Source organism: Solea solea, chromosome 17 (assembly GCF_958295425.1).
Source record: "Solea solea chromosome 17, fSolSol10.1, whole genome shotgun sequence".
Classification (NCBI taxonomy): Eukaryota; Metazoa; Chordata; class Actinopteri; order Pleuronectiformes; family Soleidae; genus Solea; species Solea solea.
The window spans coordinates 10,971,472-10,992,561 of record NC_081150.1 but is presented as its reverse complement, the minus strand read 5'-3'; the positions used below and the strand labels follow the sequence as shown (position 1 = coordinate 10,992,561).

General features: G+C 40.8%; 1 protein-coding gene across 5 annotated transcripts in view; it reads left to right on the top strand.

The window, feature by feature from the left end:
- The window catches only part of LOC131443648 (disheveled-associated activator of morphogenesis 1-like), a 45,233-nt gene that overhangs the window by 20,841 nt on the left and 3,302 nt on the right, over nt 1-21,090 (top strand). For 4 of the 5 annotated variants that reach the window (XM_058613455.1, XM_058613457.1, XM_058613456.1 and 1 more), the window contains 23 exons: nt 4,670-4,959; nt 7,577-7,666; nt 11,083-11,154; nt 11,566-11,660; nt 12,118-12,451; nt 12,560-12,670; nt 12,786-12,889; nt 13,126-13,192; nt 13,292-13,409; nt 13,996-14,134; nt 14,267-14,325; nt 14,410-14,597; nt 15,305-15,616; nt 15,696-15,803; nt 16,691-16,720; nt 17,080-17,177; nt 17,274-17,358; nt 18,642-18,748; nt 19,444-19,532; nt 19,656-19,824; nt 20,035-20,142; nt 20,307-20,367; nt 20,501-20,632. In XM_058613455.1, coding sequence (XP_058469438.1) covers nt 4,774-4,959; nt 7,577-7,666; nt 11,083-11,154; nt 11,566-11,660; nt 12,118-12,451; nt 12,560-12,670; nt 12,786-12,889; nt 13,126-13,192; nt 13,292-13,409; nt 13,996-14,134; nt 14,267-14,325; nt 14,410-14,597; nt 15,305-15,616; nt 15,696-15,803; nt 16,691-16,720; nt 17,080-17,177; nt 17,274-17,358; nt 18,642-18,748; nt 19,444-19,532; nt 19,656-19,824; nt 20,035-20,142; nt 20,307-20,367; nt 20,501-20,632 — 2,862 coding nt within the window. In that variant the 5' untranslated portion in view covers nt 4,670-4,773. The remainder of the gene's footprint in view (nt 1-4,669; nt 4,960-7,576; nt 7,667-11,082; nt 11,155-11,565; nt 11,661-12,117; nt 12,452-12,559; nt 12,671-12,785; nt 12,890-13,125; nt 13,193-13,291; nt 13,410-13,995; nt 14,135-14,266; nt 14,326-14,409; nt 14,598-15,304; nt 15,617-15,695; nt 15,804-16,690; nt 16,721-17,079; nt 17,178-17,273; nt 17,359-18,641; nt 18,749-19,443; nt 19,533-19,655; nt 19,825-20,034; nt 20,143-20,306; nt 20,368-20,500; nt 20,633-21,090) is intronic. The other variant, XM_058613460.1, reaches the window with a different exon arrangement.

Below are 21,090 nucleotides of genomic sequence, written 5' to 3'. Positions count from 1 at the left end.
CCCTGCTCCAAGTCAGGCACATGTCGGGTTATTAGCATCAGCTTGATTTTGATCTGTTCGTATTGATAAATTAGCTATTATTTAATGGCAGGCAAAATAATGACAGAGATGCATTTTAAGAATAGCTTCTTTTTTTTTTTGTCTAAAAATTCAATTTTGTTAGCTGCTTCTGTTTTTGGACACCAACACCTTAAATGTCCTACCACAATGTCACTGCTATTGGCACAGTTATTGGACAATTAGAGATTATAACTCAAGCTCACATTGTTTCCACGGTGTGAAGTTTCATTCCATGTTTAACAACAAAGGAGTCTAAATAAAACTGAAAAGTGAAATAAAGAAGACCTTGGCAAAGGTAGAAGACGACAGCTAGAAGAAAAATGTTCGGTTTACTTGAATTCTCCATCTCTGTTCTCCATAACTCTTCGCACATGTTGAGTAACGTGAGCATGTCCCTGTGTTTAGCTTAAGATGCTCCTCTCGACTTCTGCCTTTTCTCCAGCAGACCTGACAGTTCAACAGGTCGTGATGGGGCAGATCTTAGGGCAGGCACCGAACACAGGCTCACACTCGCTGTACAAACACTGGGATTCTTTTTACACTCTGGACTCGCGCCAGGTCACCCGCCAAACCACATGGGCAAGAAAACAATAAAGCTATCCAAGAAGAGAAATTTCCTTCAGACAAAGAGGGGAGTGTTTGAGTGGACATGTGCGGGTGGTTTAATTACTGTATGTCTATGAATCAAAGAAGTTGTAAAGAATCTGCCTTGTACTGTAAACAGCAGCCTACACAAGCCACGATGTTTCTCCAGTGCTGTCCAGGAGTGGATTTGAGTCAGTATAAACATCATTCTTCTTTATAATATGGAAAAGTGCAGCTGTTACGTTGTGTTATCATCAGCATCTTGCAGACTGTTAACATTTTAAACGTGCCAAGTCATTCTTAGAAATAACCCTTCATTTTGCATCATCGGATAACATTTGAGGTCCGTGTTTCCTCTATTTTAGAGCAGGTTACGGTGGAAGGTGTTGTTGTATGGGTGTTGCTCAGGGTCACAAGACTCACCTGAATATGAGAGGAATGTCCTCTTGTTCCAACAGGCCTCTGTTATGTTGTCAACCTTGACCGTCTGACAGAAAACATCTGAGGGTTATTGTCAGAGTCTCACAGGTTAACATTTATAGTGCTAACACAACGTTTTCTTTGCACTCGGTACGTTTCCGTGCACAGTTAAAGCTAGCTTCAGTTGTCCCTCGACTCCGCTGTTTAATTGGACTATTATCCCTGTCCCAGTATGAGAGCACTAGTGGGGAATACATTTATTGATATGCCCCCTTTCAGCTCATTAGTACTAGGCTGTTTCAGATTTAGCTGGCAGCTAGTTAGCATTTCAAGCTCTTTTAGAAATTCAATTTAGAACAATTTCATTTGGACTAACGTGTATTTTAAAAGTCTGGTTTTAGTCAGTCTAACACAAGAATTTGTCTCTTCTCACGTCATGTAATTGTATTGTTTGAAAGAAAATTTGCATTTTCAAACCTTATGCTTGTCCCGTCTTTGCCTCTGTGCTCCGCGTCTTTGTACATGTGGCACAGGTGTCCAGGTGTCCAGGGGACCAACGCTGTCCATCTCTGGCTCAGGGGTATATACAAAGTTTATGGCTGCGTGAGCAAATGGAAAAGATGGGCAGCTCTGTGGACTAATATGGTCAAAGAGTGCTTTGAATCACTTCTTCCCTTCACCGTAGAATAGATGGCGAGCATGATGCCAAATGGCTGCTGCTGCGGCGGCCTCTGGTAGTCTGTTTGAAAAAGTCAAGGATGTGTCAAAATAAATATTCAGTGTGTGTTTGTAGACAGAGCTGCTGTGTACTCTATCCCACATTTTACCTTATGCACCCTGTCCGTGTTCATGCAATAAGCTTTGTCATGTATATATTTATACACAAGCTGTCTTTATTTAGAAAAGTGTCATTAATCTAGTAATGAAATAAATATGGCTGTCATTACTGTAGACAGTTTGATCAGATAATTTACTGGTTTGTTTGCCTCCAACAGTCAAAATATGAAAATGGATGTGTGCCTGATGTGCAATATGATTGCACCACTTTTTCTTAATCCCAGTTTGCCTTAGAAAAACTATTCAATTGTTAAATGGCAAATCACCATTGTGTGTTCGTGTTTTAGGATTTGCCTGTTTTCAGTCTGCTGGTGTCGGAAAATTGAAGGATTTATTTTGGTGAAAATTAATGAATATTTCTTGATTCTCTGGCATACTTAAATCGTGACCACATGTTAAAAAGTACAGTTGCTAGATAGAGGAAACAGATGAACCAAAGAAATGACTGAAATAGGACAGTGATGGCATCAGGCTTTATTTAGCAGACCACAAAAGTTACTTTTTATGGGTTGACTCTATTTAGACAAACTTGCCTAAGGAAATGTCCTCATTTTCCCTTTTGGAAGAGCACAGCTAAGAAGAGGGACTCAACCAGACCAGGTTGAATTTAGAAATGCATCGTGTTGCATATGATGCATTCTTTCTGGGCGAAGCCTTGGACTCATAGGAAATATTGGGAAAGGTCAAGTGAATGTGGTTATGTTCAGCGGGCTTTCGGTCACAGAGAGGAGACGTCCAGAAATTCTTGCAGGTCAGCACGGCCTCTCTGTGGTTTATGATGCTTGGCATTGCACCTCTGGTCCCAGCAAGGAGAGACTGTAGTGCTGTTTTTGTGACATGCTGACAACAGTGTCCTCGTGGATGTCTGGACATCACATCTTTATTCGTCTAACAAGCAGAGGAGTCTAGTGCACTTATTATCATGTCCATTGTTCTTGCTTGGAGTTGAGCCAGTAGCTCAGATTACACACACTACGTCTGTCTCCTCTCTTACTCTTACTGTGTATTTGTACAAATTAGTTTGTCATGAATCAGATCTGATTTTGTTTTCCACAGTACTATGCTTCGACAAATGGCTTGTCCTAACGTCAAGTTTTAGGTTTAGCAGCGAACTAAGCTGTCACTGTCAGCGTGTGGATCGCTGTAACCAGAGACCATATGTTCTACATAGAGTTCTGTCTGGTCCCTGGTCAAAGTATCCTGAAAAGATGAGGGAGGCTTGTAAAATTAAACTGGATCCATGCTAGTAGCTCTGCGAGGCTGCACTGCAGTAGTTTTAGTTAAGCTGCTTAAGATGCTGCTGGTTAGCACATATTTAATTAAGGAACCTTCTAGTTTTGGAATCAATAAAGTTCATCTATCTATCTATCTATCTATCGTCTAACTCTAAAGCTTGATACGTGACATGGCATGCTGTCATGTGATCTGGATCTGGCCCCTCGCTCGGTCACACAGTTGTTTCCTCTTCCCCGCTTCCTCCGACAATGATTTTCTCTGCTTCTTTTTCTCGGCTCTGCCATGATATGTGTGTGTGTGTGTGTGGTGCCGTAAAATAATTTGTGTTTCTCGCGAAACCTCCTAAATCTGAGGAATCCTGGTTGACAGCCCTGATCTTGCAAGGCTGGTTTTCCGCTAAAAGACTGTAGGGGGAGTGGAGACAGCCCCCAATCTCCCCACAACAAGCCATTTAACCAAGAAAATGACTCGGAAGTTAAATCAGGGTAAAAATACTACATGGCTCCGCTTTGAAATCAGCAATGCATTGTTAATGTGTACAAATCATGTCAGGCTCATTAGTACTTCACCTATTGGGGCAAAACCTTCTGCAATGTACTTATCCCTCCTCAGCAATGCTGTTTATGTTACGACAGCTGATCTCCATGTATTTTTATCTTTCATATGGAGGCTGGGTTGGCGGTGCAAGAGTACGACAGGATTGCACACATTGACTACATTGCTGGTAAAATTACAGCTGTCGGAGAACAAACCAAATATGTAATCATGTCTCTTGTGTCAGACAGCCTGGAGGGAAAACGTCATGTGATGCTGCCTCCAAATGTTGCAAATATCATTTATACACACTACTTCCCCACCATCTCTGGGGTTTCATTATGAGGACTGTGTTTCCTCTTTTCACAAAGCAACATAAGGCCAGACACACCTCTCACCACGGCCATTGTAAGCACTAATCATTACTCGTTAGGTTTTAAGAGGACGCTGAATGGCAAGGAGGGATGAAAAGGTCTGGAGACTCTAATCCTGCCAAATTATGGTCTCCATTTCAAACATTACACCACACTGTTGAGTGAAAGATATAATTAAATATCTCAATGTTTGCCCTCACTGATTCAGTTTGTTGTCGTTTTCCCTCAAAAATGATGACCCGTCATTATTGTTAACCGTTACCAAGAGCAGAGGTTCAGGTTGTAAGTGGCCACGCGTCATAGCTTGGATAAGTTTGATGTTCGTCTAATTGCACTACGGCAAGATGTAATTTACCTCTAGGTCATTGCTTGTAGGCTTCAATTTCTTTTAAGTGAAAAGCAACTCTCTGCAACTAATGCCATCCAAATAAATATGTCTTATTTATGGACCTTATTATTTTCTATTGTTTATTCGTCTCTGGAAAAGTTCTGCTTCTGTGATTGATTTTTGGGAACACCAGTTTAAAATCATAAACCCATGTGATGAAGACGTCACCCCACTGTGTGAGACTTGATTTGTGTTTGTGCTGCAAACTCATCGTGTCCCTTCACTGTGTCCACAGTGCTCTCTGACGGAGGCCAAATTCTGAGGTGGAGGAGGCTGTAAAGAGGCTCTGAGGGAGCCTCCCACCCTCCCTACCTAACCAGGTGGAAGCATCGGTCAGCCATGGCTCCTCGGAAGCGTGGGGGCGGTGGCCGCGGGGGCCTCTCTTTCATCTTCTGCTGTTTTAACAGCAGCGATCACCCGGAGATCACTTACAGGCTGCGGGAGGACTTCGCCCTGCAGGCCATGGAGCCGGCACTGCCGATGCCAGGATACGATGAACTGGATGGCATGTTCTCTGAGTTGGTGGTAAGAAAATCACCTTGTGTTTTAATAGTCAGGATATAACCTTGATTGAAAGTAATAAACTATTAAAAGCACACAGAATGTGCAAACCTCTGCCACATTCACACACTGCCAACATACTTCAATTTAAACCAAATTACACAGTAACATAAACTGTTGTGATTATGAATATGATTTTGAATTTGATGTCAAACTATCCTATCTCGCAAAGGTTAATAAAAAACCCAAACCCAAACGTTTTAAGTTTTTAAGTGCAACAATTAATTGAGTCTACTATTGAGGATTGTCCGCATGGTTAAAGTCTGACTTGGAGCCACCGAGCCGTGTTGTTGTTTTAAAACTATATTCACACCTCCCTGGTATGGTACACCTGAAAGTTTAATGTAGTTTAAATTTATCCCACATGCACCTTCCTGTCACCATAAATACTCCCTAGAGCTCCAAGTGTGGGTTAACTGCAGCTAATAATCCCAAACTATTTTCTATCTTTTATCATGTTTGAATTGGGGCTGAAAGAACACAGCTGGAAAGAAAAGAGACATACTAGCACATTGTTGGCGTTTTGGTTTATTCATGGCAGTAAAAATAACAAATATTATCAGCTTTATCCTTTTATAAACCCATACCATTTTGCTGTTTTCCTTGACCTGTTCTACTCAGTACTAAGGAAATTAATGTAGTGGGTTATCACTAAGCTGTTGATTGATTCAATTTTGTACTTTGAACACGATTTCTAATCAGTAAATTAGCCTCCCTGTTGTTTTAAATAGTATCTAATATAGAAAATCCCATCTCGGAATTAAACATGCCGCACAAATGAAGGACGAGAGAATATGCATATTAACACTAAAATGCATTGTGATAATTTTGCTACAACTAAACCCATGTGTTTAGACTATAACACACATTTCAAAATGTTATGAAAGGTCTCACAAATTAAATCCTGCTGAGATGTTTACACTGCCACATTCCAAGACATCCACAAATGAACTGTTACTTCCTCCCAGTTGACGCTACATTGTTAGTAACCGGGCCAGACTGCTATTCTTTCTCTGTCTTATTGTCACTACTAATTTGTTGTGCTCTCCTGTCTCTTCTGGCCCCATTTTGCCATGGTTGCCACAGGAATCTAAGCATGACATTTTTGCACATCAATAGACCTCATTCAGGAACTCTTAATGTCGCTGCCTCCTCCATCTACTAATTGCTTGTTTTTGTCTACCGCCTGTTATGGGGACATAATTGAGTAAGCGGAGTGTGTGGACAAGGAGGCTTTCAGTTGCTCTGTTTACTGAAAGAAAGCAGCCACGTGTATTTTCTTTTTGCCCAGCATGAGCCACCATGTGCGTGTATAATTTGGAATGGGTTTGTTGGAATTGTGGAATAAGTTGTAGCCATCTGCTCTTTTACGATCAAACAAACCTGAACTTTGAACTTGAGCTTTTCCTGAACGGCAATCCAGAAACCTCCAAGTCAACACTTAATGGTTATTTGCTTCATCCTGAATTGCCTCTAACTGAATAATATCAACAAAACTTTACAGCGAAAATAAAACCATACAATATCATTACTGTTAATTATATAAAGAAACACTAAAATATACAGATGAATCACTTGTCATTTTCACATTCAGTGCTTACAAGAACGTATCTGGACCCAATTCACGAAATGAATCAATGGCTCACGCAACAGTTTTAGGACATTTGATCATTGCGCATATTGATTTCTCCAGAATTGATGGCAAATAACTTCTCAGAAGACAATCTGTAACAACCATGACACATTTAGCAACTTTCACAACAATGGTAATTCAATCTCCAGTTTTAGACCACAGTTTTGGACTTTTCTTCACACTGCATTGCTTAATAGCCTTCTCATACCTTTTACCATCATTGACATGACTCTCATTTGTCCGTAACTGTCTAATGTGGACTGAAATTTTGTAAACTCAATTTTCTATTAGCTGTTTCTGGCCCACACAATCAAATCATTGGACACCTAGTACAATAAGGTGCAATCATCTGTGGTTTTTGATTAAAAGAAAAGTCCCTGCTATCGTGACCCCACTTAACCAGTCAAGAAAACTCAAATTAAAATTTGCTGATGCGTTTTAAATGCAAAAATGTTGTCTGGCATCAAGTAAAACAACTCCCAACAGCACCCATGGTGTGTCTTAGTGAAATGTCTGTTGTACATTGAGATGCATGTTGCTCCCAGATGTTTGTTACCACATGTGGATTATAGACAGGCCATTCCTTCTCTTTCTCCCATTACTCACATGTCTAAAGCCTGCAGGACATCTGAGTTGATTCAGAGTTATATTAAATTTGCAATGAGAGCACCCGGTGATATCCTATTGATCCTGAAGAGAGTTAGCATAATCCCATCTCAAACTTAAAACAGAGCCTTGGTGCAACTTCTCTTGACACATGCTTTTGCTTTCTGAAGAAAAGATTTATGTAGATATTTCTGAATTTGCAGCACATTAGCTCATGAAGCTTGTTTCTACTATAGTTTTGAGAATGACACTAGAGGATGAATACTGTACTGTGAATATTCCCTGTTGTATCATTTATCCAAACATTTAATATTGTCTGTTATTTTCCTCCCTGTTTTGCAGGATGAGCTTGACCTGACGGAGAAACACAGGGAAGCCATGTTCGCCCTACCGGCAGAGAAGAAATGGCAGATCTACTGCAGCAAAAAAAAGGTAAAAAGGTTTTCCTCATCACTCACCACCAGATTGGTTGCAATTCCTGAATACTGATATCCCCGCTGACAAGTTAGCATAACAAGTTTGTTGATACCCAAAGGTGTGTATTTTCCGGAACACACACCACAAAAATCTGCATCATTGTTTAAGACAGGTCCTAGCATGAGTGTGTTGTCTGCAAACTGTATCTTTGGAATGCATATGCTTTTTATTTTCATCTTTTATGAAAGATGTGTACCCTGATATTCAGTGAAGTCATATCCACTGGTTTCTTTGAAGGTACTAAAATCGAGGTTGGATTTTAAGGAAAAAAAATCAGTCTGTTCATAGAGAGTAAACTGCAGGACTAATGTTTTATACCATAATCCATGATGATTTGTAGACCTAGGTTGCAAATAGCTTGCCACAAGTGACTTTAATTCATTGCTTTTTCTGCCTCCAGCCACAATAATATTAATAGGTCTTAATAGTACTGCACTGCAATGGAGAAAGAAAATATTGATACCATAAATGTTGTGATATTTCATTGCGTATTACTGTATAGATTCTTTGAAGAGTTGTATTGTTGGTATGTCTTTGTTTTGTATTTAAACCTCCGATTACTAGTTGGCAGCAGACTTTCGGGACATTTGACTCTTTGTCTCCACTCATTTCATTCGACAAAGAAAATTGTATGTGTCTAATGTTTTTCTTAAAATCGGCTAATTTGTTGGGAAACAAAAATCACAATCTATAATGCTGTAGCATGAATAACTAACAAGTGCAGCCTGTTCCATCACATAATCCTCTAACAGAGAAGGCTGTGCTTTAATATGTAACAGATCTGCACAATTCAAATGCAGTATTTTGTGTCTTATGACTCAGAAAAGAGTGTTTTCTTTCAGACAATAAGGTCTTTCTCAATTGTCCCACCAAAGTGAGGACATTTTAATATTCTGGTTTCTGCTTGTAGATATTAATACCTGTTTCATCAAAGCGTTAGTGTAGCCATAACATTCTCTACCGCTCTGTGACAGTGTCATATTTCATTATGGCTCCTTTCCCCGATAAAAGATCTGTCAGCTGTTCCTCCTTTCCCTGCATATGAACACATCCTCTGCTTGCAGGAAAACACTGACGCCTGTTCTTGTTTAGTTTCCCTCATGTCGAGCTTCCCAGTAGAATATCACCTGACATTTCTTGCAGCAGTGTTTCTCAAGGCCATAGATACGAGTGTGTAGGATATCCTGTTCTCATTATTACACAGACGTACAGATTAATGAATCTTTTCCAAAATCCGGTCATAAACTTGGCACTAGGAGCAGTGCGATTTAGTCTGATGGATGAGAGGTTGGTTTGTCACTGTACAGTACAAATCCTCAGCAAACACAGCTGCATATGTGCTGCATGCCTTTAGTGCAAAAAATCCCTCTTACACACTCTGAAAATGTGCATTTATCTAACCCTTTTATTTAATAAACTTTGAGGCTGGATTGTCTTACCTTTTTAAATAGAGCCAGGCTTTCTCTTGCTTTTTCCAGACGCCATGCTAAGTTTATTAAGCCCTCTCCTGCATAATTATTAAAAACATACAGTTTGAGAACAATCTACTCTGCATACTTTGGCAAAATAGCAAATATTTATCAAAATATGTCATATTTTAACTTTATAGATTTGTATTTTGGTGTATATTGGTGTATTTTATATATAAAGTCAAGCAATCAAGGACTGTATTTACAAATTACATGTGAATATATTTAGTCAGAATTGTTTTTTAATATTGATTCACTGTAGTTTATTTACAACTCAGTAAGTGATAGAGACAAAAAAATAAATAAATAAAGTTATAAACACCCAGGTTCCTGTTTCTACTGGGTGTCCTCATAATGTACTGGAAAGTTTGCTTTTGTTCAGGCTCAGGAGAAGAGAATTTTCACTTTAGCTCTGAAGTTCTTAATGTACAGCTTCAAATTGCTGACTCAGCAGCAGGCTCTGGCCCCGAACCAGACAGATACAAACTCACCATCGGAGCTCAGGGAGGAAGGGTCTGTGTGGAGAGAGGAGAGACAAAGGAAGTGGTCGCCTGTCCAAAGCAAACAGGAAGGCTTCACTTACACAGGTGCAGCTTTTGAATGTGAGTCAGGGGGATGACAAGGAGGAAGGTGGGGTCATCATCAGGGCGCTCCAACCTCACAATTGATGAGTGTGCACTTTTTTTCAGCTGTTTCTTAGCAATTATTTCCTTCAGAAGACAGACTGAGAGTTGCCTTGGCCGTGCACCTGAGCTGATGAAATCATTCTGCAGAGAATCAATCTTCTTCCTGCTTCTTCTTCACTGACTTCTGTTACATCGTTAGCCAAGGAGAAGATTTACTGATCTGGTCGTTAGCAGGTTTCATTTAAAAAAAAAAAAAAAATAAGTTTGACCTCTGAGCAGACAGAGCCTGTCTTTCAAAGACACTGTGCTATTACTCTTAAATAACGGAGACTAATTCCTGTTTCCTCTTTGATCTTCACTTTCTCAAATATGGGAAAAGGAAATTCCCGGAAATACCCTCCCGTCTTTTCTCCCTCAGGCATATCTCTAAATAAACTGACAGTGTTTGAAGACCGCTCACTTCCAAGTTGGAAGTTTCAAAAGGAAGTGGTCCCATCGCGGTGTCTGTTCCACTAATGGACTGAACTTCTTCCAGCGCTTGCCTGGTCAAGCTGGCACTAGTTGTGAGTGGAACAGCAGGCCTTCCTGTCGCTGCATGATCCCCACAGACCGGCCAAGGTCTGCAGTTTCTGCAGGAACAGCCAACTCTGTGCAGGCTACATTATTAACTGTGGCCCAATTAGTTTCTGATGGTCGCAGCTCACTTGTGCTTAATGGAGCAAGAGCTGAAATGAAAGCCTGGGGCCTTTAATGTACAAGCCAAGTTCACGGCCAAGCCATTCTCCCCTCAGTGTTCCCATTGAGATTGAGAATTAAATCATCTAAGAAAATGTCTTGCAGTTGTTTTTCACTTGTAACACAAACATGCCTGTCAGGAAGTGAATCTCAGCATAAATCAGGCTGTCCCTAATCTGCAGTTTTAACGTACATTTGCTAATCTCAAGATTTTACCAAGCAGCTGTGCTCCCTTTTCATGCCACCTCTTAAAACCAAGCAAAGTGCCGCAGGATGAAAATAGGCAGGATATCTGTGTCACCCGACATGCTCCATTTTCAGCTTTTGGCTATTTAGGCATCAGACCTGTGTTTTAGTGTGTGTTTGCTGTGGAACATGTGACACAAAGAAAAACAACCACTTCATCTGACTTCTGAAGACACAGCCACATTTTTATTTATGAACACACGTCATGTTCTTGCTTCCTTTATCACCGTGTAAATGCAGTGCTTGTGTGTAATACGGTGCCTCATTTTATTCTTTGTCTTTCTCTGATTTTCAGGAACAAGAGGAAAACAAAAGTGCAACTAGTTGGCCTGAATTCTACATTGATCAGCTCAATTCAATGGCAGCTGTAAGTAATAACATGAACTTTTTTGGCCTTCTTGTGGTTTTGCCCTCCCTTCCCCTCTCATTCAAGAATTTTTACTTGTCCAAGTCAATGATTCTAGATTGTAACGTACTGTATATGCAAATGTGCTTCTATACAAAGGACTATGCAAACTGAAAATGAAAAAGGCTATCAATAATTAATTCAATATTATAATTAAAATATTAAATAATATTTATAAAATTATAAGATAAAATTACAGCGTTAAATATACATTACAGTTAGATGGTTGTTTTGTCTTATGATCTTGTCATAATATGCAGGGAAGCAGGTTTTTTATTTCATTTTAATTTTCCATGTAACCATCTTTTGAAGTCAAGAAAATGTGCTTTATTTTGACAGCATCTTAATGTTGTTTACTCTTTTGTTCCACAGAGAAAGACGCTCCTCACTCTGGAGAAAGAAGAGGAGGAGGAGAGGAACAAGACCATAGAAAGCTTGAAGACGGCTCTGAGGACACAGCCAATGAGGTGCACAGAAAATAATTCTCTTCTCTCTGTCCTTTTCATTTGAACGGCCTCTGACCTTGTCTGTCACTCTCTTCAATTCCACACAACCATATGTAAATGAGTCCTTTAAGAATTGAGCAGCTGTAAAGGTCACCGCCGTGTTGATTTTTCATTGACACGTGTACATCAAAGCAGACTTAGGAAAGGTTTCATTTCCATTTTAGGATTCTGAGCTTTTCCCTAGACTTCATAAGCAAAATGTCCTGATTTGTCATATTTGCTGAAGGACGATCCAGTTCCAGTCTGGTAAAATAGAGGATAAACAAGTGGTTGTACATACTCTATATGTACAACATGTTTTTGTTTTTGCTACCTGTGTTTTACTTCAGGACATTTCTGTAATCCAATTATATTCCTCATTGAAACCAGTTGTGGCAATAGAACCAGGATGACCTCTCTGTGGCTCCTCTACACTCAGGTTTGTGACTCGCTTCATCGACCTGGACGGCCTGACATGCATCCTGAACTTCCTGAAGAGTATGGACTATGAGACCACCGAGTCGCAGATCCACACCTCTCTGATTGGGTGCATCAAAGCCCTGATGAACAACTCGCAGGGCCGAGCACACGTCCTCTCTCACTCTGAGAGCATCAACAGCATCGCCCAGAGCCTGGCCACAGAGAACATAAAGACCAAGGTGGCAGTGCTGGAGATCATGGGTGCTGTGTGTCTGGTGCCCGGTGGGCACAAAAAAATCCTGGAGTCCATGCTGCATTACCAGCGCTTTGCCTGCGAGAGGACGCGCTTTCAGGTGGGTGGATGAAAAGCCAAGTGCAGAGATGTTGTTTTAGAGTTTTTGCAGCTACTTTGCAGTTAGTGTGAAGTCATTTAACAACTATAATGGCTTGTCTTCCCTCAGACACTTATAAATGATCTTGACCGGAGTACAGGGCGATACAGAGATGAGGTCAACCTGAAAACAGCTATCATGTCTTTTATTAATGCTGTGCTGAGTCAAGGAGCTGGAGAGGTGAGTTATAGTGCACTCTACCATTGTACCACACTACAAAGTCATAATTCGTCTCACAGTGTTGCCTGTACTTTACCACATCATAATTCTTTTTACCTTTTCTCAAAAAATACAGACAAGTTTGGAATTCCGTATCCACCTCCGATATGAGTTTCTAATGCTGGGCATCCAACCTGTGATCGACAAGCTTCGTTCTCATGAAAACTCAACATTAGATAGGTGAGTTTGATCAGAACAGTTTGAAATCAACCAGCCATTGATGTTGTGTGAGTGTTTGTCATTAAGATCCATAAAATGCTCAATATCTTTAAGTCATTCAGTCATTCCACATTTTCCGTTTGATGTGAATGACATCAGATTGTAAGGCAGAAAATAAAAAAGTTCACTGTCTTTTTCTTCTTGTATTGCATATGTTTCATACGTTTTAATTCCCTCTGTCACTCTGACCCTCTCAGACATTTAGACTACTTTGAAATGCTGCGGAATGAGGATGAGCTGGCTTTGTCAAAACGATTTGAGTCGGTAAGTGAGCCAAACAAAACATGTCCTAACCCGACTCGGTGCATCATGAGTTCTATTATTTTGCTGGTTGCATTAACTGTTTTTCTCTGTCTCATCCAGGTACATATAGATACCAAAAGTGCCACCCAAGTTTTTGATCTCATCCGCAAGAAGATGAACCACACAGACGCATACCCGCACTTTATGTCTGTCCTGCATCACTGTCTCCTCATGCCACGTGAGTGATAGTCATAATACTCAATTTTGTTTGCTGCTGCATTTTTATTTACTTTCTGTCTCTTCCAAAAAATCAATGCAACATGGGATTTTCCCTGAGGGACACAAAGCTTTTAACATGCAAACAGTAAAAAAAAAAAAGTACCTTGAGCCAAAAAGATTAGTATATTGACTTTGTTAAGATTAGTAGGTCCAAAAATTGGATAAGCACATTCCAGGACAAATTGAATTGAGTCTGAGACTGTTGTTGGTTAATGTTTATTTTATTTTTTTTCTTGCTCTTGTTTTCTGTAAAAAAAATCCTTACATGAATTCTGATTACAAATATCACTATCTTCTGCACATGAAAGCGGTGTCACCTTTAATCACTGTGCCTCTCTTTAGCCCTTATGTGTCATTTTGGAAAAATGTCTTAACGTGTAATTTTTTTGGTATTTCATCATGATCAAACGGCCAGTGTGGATTTAATTCCAGTCAGACGTTTTTGAGGAATTAATATGATAACAGCAAGGGGAAGAGAAATAACTGGTACCAGGACACTAATCAGAAACTTGTGCCTCTTTCTGTTTATGACCCCCCGTCTGCAGACAAGAGAAGTGGTAACACGGTGCAGTACTGGCTGCTGTTGGATCGCATCGTCCAGCAGATGGTCTTGCAGAATGACAAAGGTCATGATCCCGATGTCACACCACTGGAGAATTTTAACGTGAAGAATGTTGTCCGGATGTAAGTCCTCAGGTTTCCCCTAACAGACTGACACAATGAATTAGTGCATGATTTATTTTTTTAAGCACAAAAAGGCCAAGGAGTTGTTCCTGATACTGCAGTTCATAATAACGTGGGTCAATATCTCTGCAGGCTGGTCAATGAAAATGAAGTCAAACAGTGGAAAGAGCAGGCCGAGAAAATGAGAAAAGGTGAGTAAAATAACAAATCATTCCAACACCTTTAAAGCAAAATGAGTGTGTGATTTAAGCTCATCGTGTCGTCCTGCTTGACAGAACACCACGAGTTGCAACAGAAGTTTGAGAAGAAGGAGCGCGAATGTGACGCAAAGACGCAGGAGAAAGAGGACATGATGCAGACGCTCAACAAGATGAAAGAGAAGTTGGAAAAGGAGAGCACGGAGCACAAGAGCGTCAAACAGCAAGTGGCCGAACTCACTGCTCGACTGCACGAACTCAGCACTGTACGTTGTGCTTCTCATTTTTTACTTTATATTAAAATTGTGTACATGAACATCACTCCAAAAGTTTGAACCATTTACAACCAACATAGAACAACCACGCCAATCTCATATTGATTAGTTGCCCCCCAAAACAGTATCATTATATATCACATTAGTCCTCATTAACTGTCTGCTCGATTATTTGTATTTAAATCTATGCTTCATTCTCCTCATTGTGGAAGGAAGTTGTTGATAAATTAAAGGAGGAAGAGATTTTTAATTCACTTTTACTGAGAAAGCAACAAGAGCAGAAACACAGAGGCGGCACTGAACCAATCGAGAAGAGAGCAACAGAGATTTTTAGACAGCTGACGTTGAAACATCAGCACAAAGACAGATATTCATAACGATATACACTGATCACGTGAGCTGTGTGGACTGATTTTTAAGATAAAATTAAGGAAAAAAGCAAAACAGACAAAGTGCATTTTTGTTAACAGACAGAAATTGGTATCTGCAAATACTCGAGGCTGTGACATTGGATCACCACCAATCACGTAACGCACCAAAATATGACAGTGCCCACTACAATAGAAAATTCTGCATGAGACAAAAGTGTTGAACTATGGTTTTCTTCTGTCCATATCTGTTGCTAGTAAAGTACAAATCAGGCTGTATAAGCATTTCTACTTGATAGAAATCTCCCCCTCTCTCTTTTCCGTCTGCAGAGACAGGCAGCTGTTGTTCCTGGAGGCCCTCCCCTCCCTCCGGGTCCCCCCGGCGGCCCTCTGCCTCCTACACCCATGCACGCTTTTGGAGGTCTGTGTCCTCCTCCCCCGCCTCCTCCTCCCGGTGGTATGATGCCTCCTCCACCTCCTCCGCCACCTCCTCCAGGCGGCCCTCCACCTCCTCCTGGGCGTCCACCCATCGGTGGCATCCCTCCGCCACCAGGAGCGCCTATGGGACCGTCCATGAAGACGAAGAACATTCCTCAGCCGTCCCATCCGCTCAAGTCCTTCAACTGGTCCAAGTTGGCTGAAGTGAGACACATGGAGATCTGAACATTCTGGTGCTTTGAGTGGAAATAGTGAATATTAATTTTTATTTTCTTCTGCTCAGAATAAACTGGAGGGAACTGTTTGGATGGACGTTGACGATGGCAAGGTCTTTAAAATCCTGGATCTGGATGATCTTGAAAAGACCTTCTCAGCCTATCAGAGGCAGCAGGTACTGAGGCTGTTCATGAGTTGTTGCCTCCCAGTGTCAGAGAGAGCAGGGGGAGACTGCAGCAGTGGAATGGCAGCTTAGGGCTCAGCTGTCTTACTTTTAAGGATTTATGGATGATTTAGTTTGCTTTCAGATTTTCTACAATTTCTTCTGTTTTGCAACATTTGGTTTCTTAGGCGTAGTTGAACAAGGGAGGGAGAAATAGGCCAGAAAAAGTACAAAGGAAAAACTAAATCAGCCTTAAAAGCAGAGGGGACACATCATTGGATAGATTTAGGGAGTTTATAAATAGTTGCAAAACTTTCAAGCTTAAATTATTCAGAATGCTTTTTTTGTTCTTTCAATTGTTTTGCAATGTGATGAAAATGCATGAGATGAGCGAGCTGCTCAGAATGTGGCTCTTTCTTTCTTGTGGCTTCACTTTGCTTTTCATTTAGTGAGTACTATCTACAGTATAATGACATGTCAACAGCCCCTTTTTTCTTTCCAGCACAGTTTACAACACAAGTGCTCAAAACATGACCATCGGCATGTCAAATTCGCACGAGAGGCTGAAAGTAAAAACACCGGTAGTTTTCCCTTTGTGCGACTCACAAGTATGAAAAATGCTCGGCGGCTTCACGACAAAATAGAGAGTTGACTCACTCAATTCTTATGTGCACAGCATGTGAGCTATAAGCACGTATTGACCGTCTGAACAGCCACTCATGTCTCACTGCCACTCACTTCATTACTGACGGATTCATTCATTCATTCATTCATTGTCTTCTGAGTGCTGAGTGGTCTTTGATTCATTTGCTGTTTGTTTTTATGGGCTGCAAGCACATAACTGCTTTACTTATTCTAATGAGTGCTTACATCTTCCCTGCTTCTTGCCTGCATTTTAGGACTTCTTTACGATCAATAACAGCAAACAGGTGAGTGCACTTACACCCCAGTAGACACACAATGTGGAGTCTGTGTCACTCCGTTTGGACTCAGGGACTTTGTTGATGTTATGTTATACGTGATGTCCTGTTGTACTTTAAGCTGCATGTTTCCTTTGAAACCTTGTTTTGTTTTGTCCAACATAATATATTAGACTTTCTGTTTAAGTCAACATCTGTTGTCCATGTCTGTAAAAACTTTAATGTTGGCCAAGTTTTTTTGAAGTCTCTTGTTTTCTTCTTTGGGATCTGAGGGCGTCTTTGTTAATCTTTACAGAAAGTAAATAGATGAAAAAATAGTGTTGTTATGACTGCATTGTTCCCTCTAACCTCTTTGATTTTGTTCTTAGAAAGAGGCAGAGGACGACACGCTGAGCTCGAAAAAAGTCAAGGAGCTCTCAGTCATTGACGGCCGTCGAGCCCAAAACTGCAACATCCTCCTTTCGAGGTGAGTTAAAAGCGTCATCAGAAGCACTTTGATTTGAAAAGAAACCGTTCACAGATGACAGCTTACAATGCACATGCACTCACTTGTGTTCTGTAGGCTGAAGCTCTCAAATGAGGAGATGAAGAGAGCCATTTTAACCATGGACGAACAGGAGGACCTTCCCAAAGACATGCTGGAGCAGGTACCAGTTTCTTCTTCTTCTGCTGCTGCTCTTTGAGTGTTTACATGCACCGAGTTGGACACACATCTAATGATTTCTAAAAAAAGAAAACCTAGAAACCTGGTGATTCAAAAATCCAGGTTTTTTAATAATCTCCAACATTTAGCAAGGAAATGTCTAAAATCTCATCATTTAACAGTGGAGTCTGGTATGTTTAGCAACAGCACTGCCGAAAGCCAGCGAGCGAACCCTAAACTGGAAGTACTGAACAAATCCTTTTTTATTAACTGATTCTAATGATTCAGTACATTGAAAATAACTGCTTTACAAGTCACTCGTTTGTGTGTGTCGCGTGTGAAACGAAGTCACGGCAGTTAAATGCAGCCGTGCAGTGATGACTCCACTCACGTTGAGGAGGAAAACCAACCAAACCGTGCAGGGCCATGCCATGCCGAGGCGAGGCGAGGCGGTACCATGTAGTGGAAAATGCACTGGGGGGAAGATTATAAGAAAATCATTATTTCACCTTGTAGATTTATTGGAATTTGTTGGTCTTTTTACATGTGCACAAACACAAGATTTGAGACGGGGAAAGTGAAAAATGTAGGAAATATCACAAAATTACAATTGCACAGTATTTGCCAGAAAAATAAGTATATCTACTACTGAACCTTTAGACTGTCAACACTTCCTTTAACACAAGTGAACCAAGCTTGTACAATTTAGATTGAAGAAAATCTGTTTACTGTAACATATACCGTACGTCAAAAAATAGCTATATATTTGGACAGTTCAATTTGTTAGTGTTTGCACAGCCAAAACCTAATTTCCCTCAAGTGATAAATAAAGTATTGTGGATTCTGATTCTGACCCTGAATGTTTATAGTAACCATGTTATGTAACTGTGTATGTAAGGATGTAATCTTAAAGGTTAAAAACACAATGATGAATTCAAACGTAAAGGTTAAAAACACAATGATGAAAGCAGACACTGCTCTTAAAGTAGAAGAAATGTTTAGTCCTTACAGACTGTTTTCATTATGTTTTTCAAAGGACTGCATACCAGTTCACATTGATTTTGTCATAAATCTGTTTATTGGATGTTTGGTACAGGGATTTTTTTTTTCTTTCATTGAAGTGTCTAGTAGCATGTTAGCAGAGATTCAGACCAGTTGCAATATGAAAAATTATTGAAACAGATTGAGACGCCATCCTGATGAATTCCTTCCACTGTTCCTAACCAAAGCAAGTGCAGAGGAATTGGAGACGAATGTGTTTAGACGTTTTTGTTCTTGTTCCATCAGCTGCTGAAGTTTGTCCCGGAGAAGAGCGACGTCGATCTGCTGGAGGAGCACAAACACGAGCTCGACAGAATGGCAAAACCCGACCGCTTCCTCTACGAGATGAGCAGGTATCGTAACTGGAGGCGATCTCACACACAGCAGCTTCACTGCAGACGTAGCTTTACACACAACAGCCATTGTTTCCTCTTAGTCACAGCAGATTAAGTAAATGACACATGGATTTTTTTTTTTTTTTTTCACTTGGCTGGGAACAATGGGGATTTCTGAAAATCACTCTTTCCAAATTGTGTTTGTGAATAAATAAAATCAGTAATGTAATTACAGCGCTTGACGTGCAGTTTTGTCAACAAAAAGTCCCACGAGATAAAAAGAACAGAGGGAACATGTCACAGTCAGTCGCTAAGTGCGTAAATACACTAAGACCAGCCCCAACATGAAAGACTTTCCCACATTACACTGATAGTATAAATACACTTAAGTTGTTTTATGTTTAATAATTTACTTTTGTTTTGTGTGAGAGGGAGAGAGAAAGGGCTGGTGGACACATGTCACTGTGATATTCATTAGTTGCCATGCACGCTGAAAATCATGAAACGCTGCCAAAAAATAAGATTCATTGCTACAACAAAACCTTTTTATGTGCCTTTTAGGTAGCGTCGAGGCAACTTGTTTCACTCTGCTTGGGCACAGTGCTCATATTTGTGGCTTTTTTTGGGTCTAAATTTGTGGATTTCCCTGTTTATAATTTGTATTTATGTCTATTCTTGTTCTCCCTGACACACATTTTCCATCTCCTGTCCAGAATAAACCACTACCAGCAGCGGCTGCAGTCTTTGTACATCAAGAAGAAGTTTGCAGAGAGGATAGCTGAGATTAAACCCAAAGTTGAAGGTGGGAATAGTCTATATCTTCATTTTTCTTTTAAAATGTTTTGTACTTTCATCTTTTCAAACATTAAAATATGCAAATTCTTGACGAGAGCCATTATTAACAGCAGCTTTCTGTGTGTCTTAGCTCTGACAAAGGCATGTAAGGAGATCTTGCACAGCAGAAACCTGAAGCAGCTGTTGGAGGTGGTGCTGGCCTTTGGAAACTACATGAACAAGGGTCAGAGAGGAAACGCTTACGGCTTCAAGATGTCTTCACTCAACAAGATCGCCGACACCAAGTCCAGTATTGACAAGTAAGAAGCGCCCTCTCAGTCGTAGCATTGAGACGTTTGCAGGCATTAAACGTATGAAATATAAACCTGGAACACATCTGGAACTGAGAGTGTGATATTTACAAACCTCCATGTGGTTATTTGTATCTGAAGCCGCATAATAAAAGCAATATATTGTACACTTGACACGTTTAGTCCAGTTCAGAGTTTTTTTTCATCTTGTTTCTGCAGAAACATCACTCTACTGCACTACATGATCACTATTCTGGAGAAGAAATATCCCAAAGTCCTTATGTTCCAGAACGACCTGCAGAGCATCTCAGAAGCAGCCAAAGTCAAGTAGGTGAAGCAATGAAGAATAGCCACCTGACTGAGCAGTGTGCTTATTAGGAGGAGAAATGAAAGTGTGAAATAAAACTGCTCCTCCTGGGCCTCACTTGCTCTGCAGGTGACATCGTTTGAACCATAAAAGCGTGTGTTCACCTTCCCCTCTGTGTTTGCAGCATGACAGAACTGGAAAAAGACATTGGCACCCTGCGCAGCGGCTTGAAAAGCGTCGAGAGTGTGAGTTCCAAACGTTTATTAAATAACACGGAACACGTTTTCTTATTGGTCATGCAGTTGTGCAGTATTTGGCACAGATCTGGCTCTAGCTCTCCCTCAATTCCCCTGATGCTTGATTCTCACCCTCACGTAGGAGCTGGAATACCAGAAGAAGCGACCGCAGGAGCTGGGCGACAAATTTGTGTCTGTGGTGAGTCAGTTCATCACTGTGGCCAGCTTCAGCTTCTCCGACGTGGAGGACTCTCTCACTGAGGCCAAAGAGCTGGTAAGTCAGTTTTTAAAACGTTTAAAAAAGGAAAGCAGCCCCTAACCCCGAGCACGGACGATGAAAGCTTGCGTCCCATTTCCTCAACACGCAGCTGTTTCTGCGCGCCTTGTTGACCTCATCAGTCACCTTTCTAGGAAAGCTAACAGCGGGAGTGAAGGGTTTTGGCTTCCTGCTGTAGCGCCGCTGACGCTTTATTGGTCACGCTGCTTATTGTCCTTTGCACAGTTTAAAGAGTGAAAACCAGAAACAGAGGCAGCAGTCTGGGAATCGTTTCACACGACTCTGTTCTGCATTTTATGCACATTGTGCGCCTCACCGTGTCCTGATGTCGGGGGGGCTTTGATCACACCTGCCCACTAAGTTAACATGTCATTTTACGAATGCTTTGTGAATCAAATTTCAGCATGTGCAGTGCTTGAGAAAATCGCTCCCCGCCAACAGAGCGAGCACTTTCC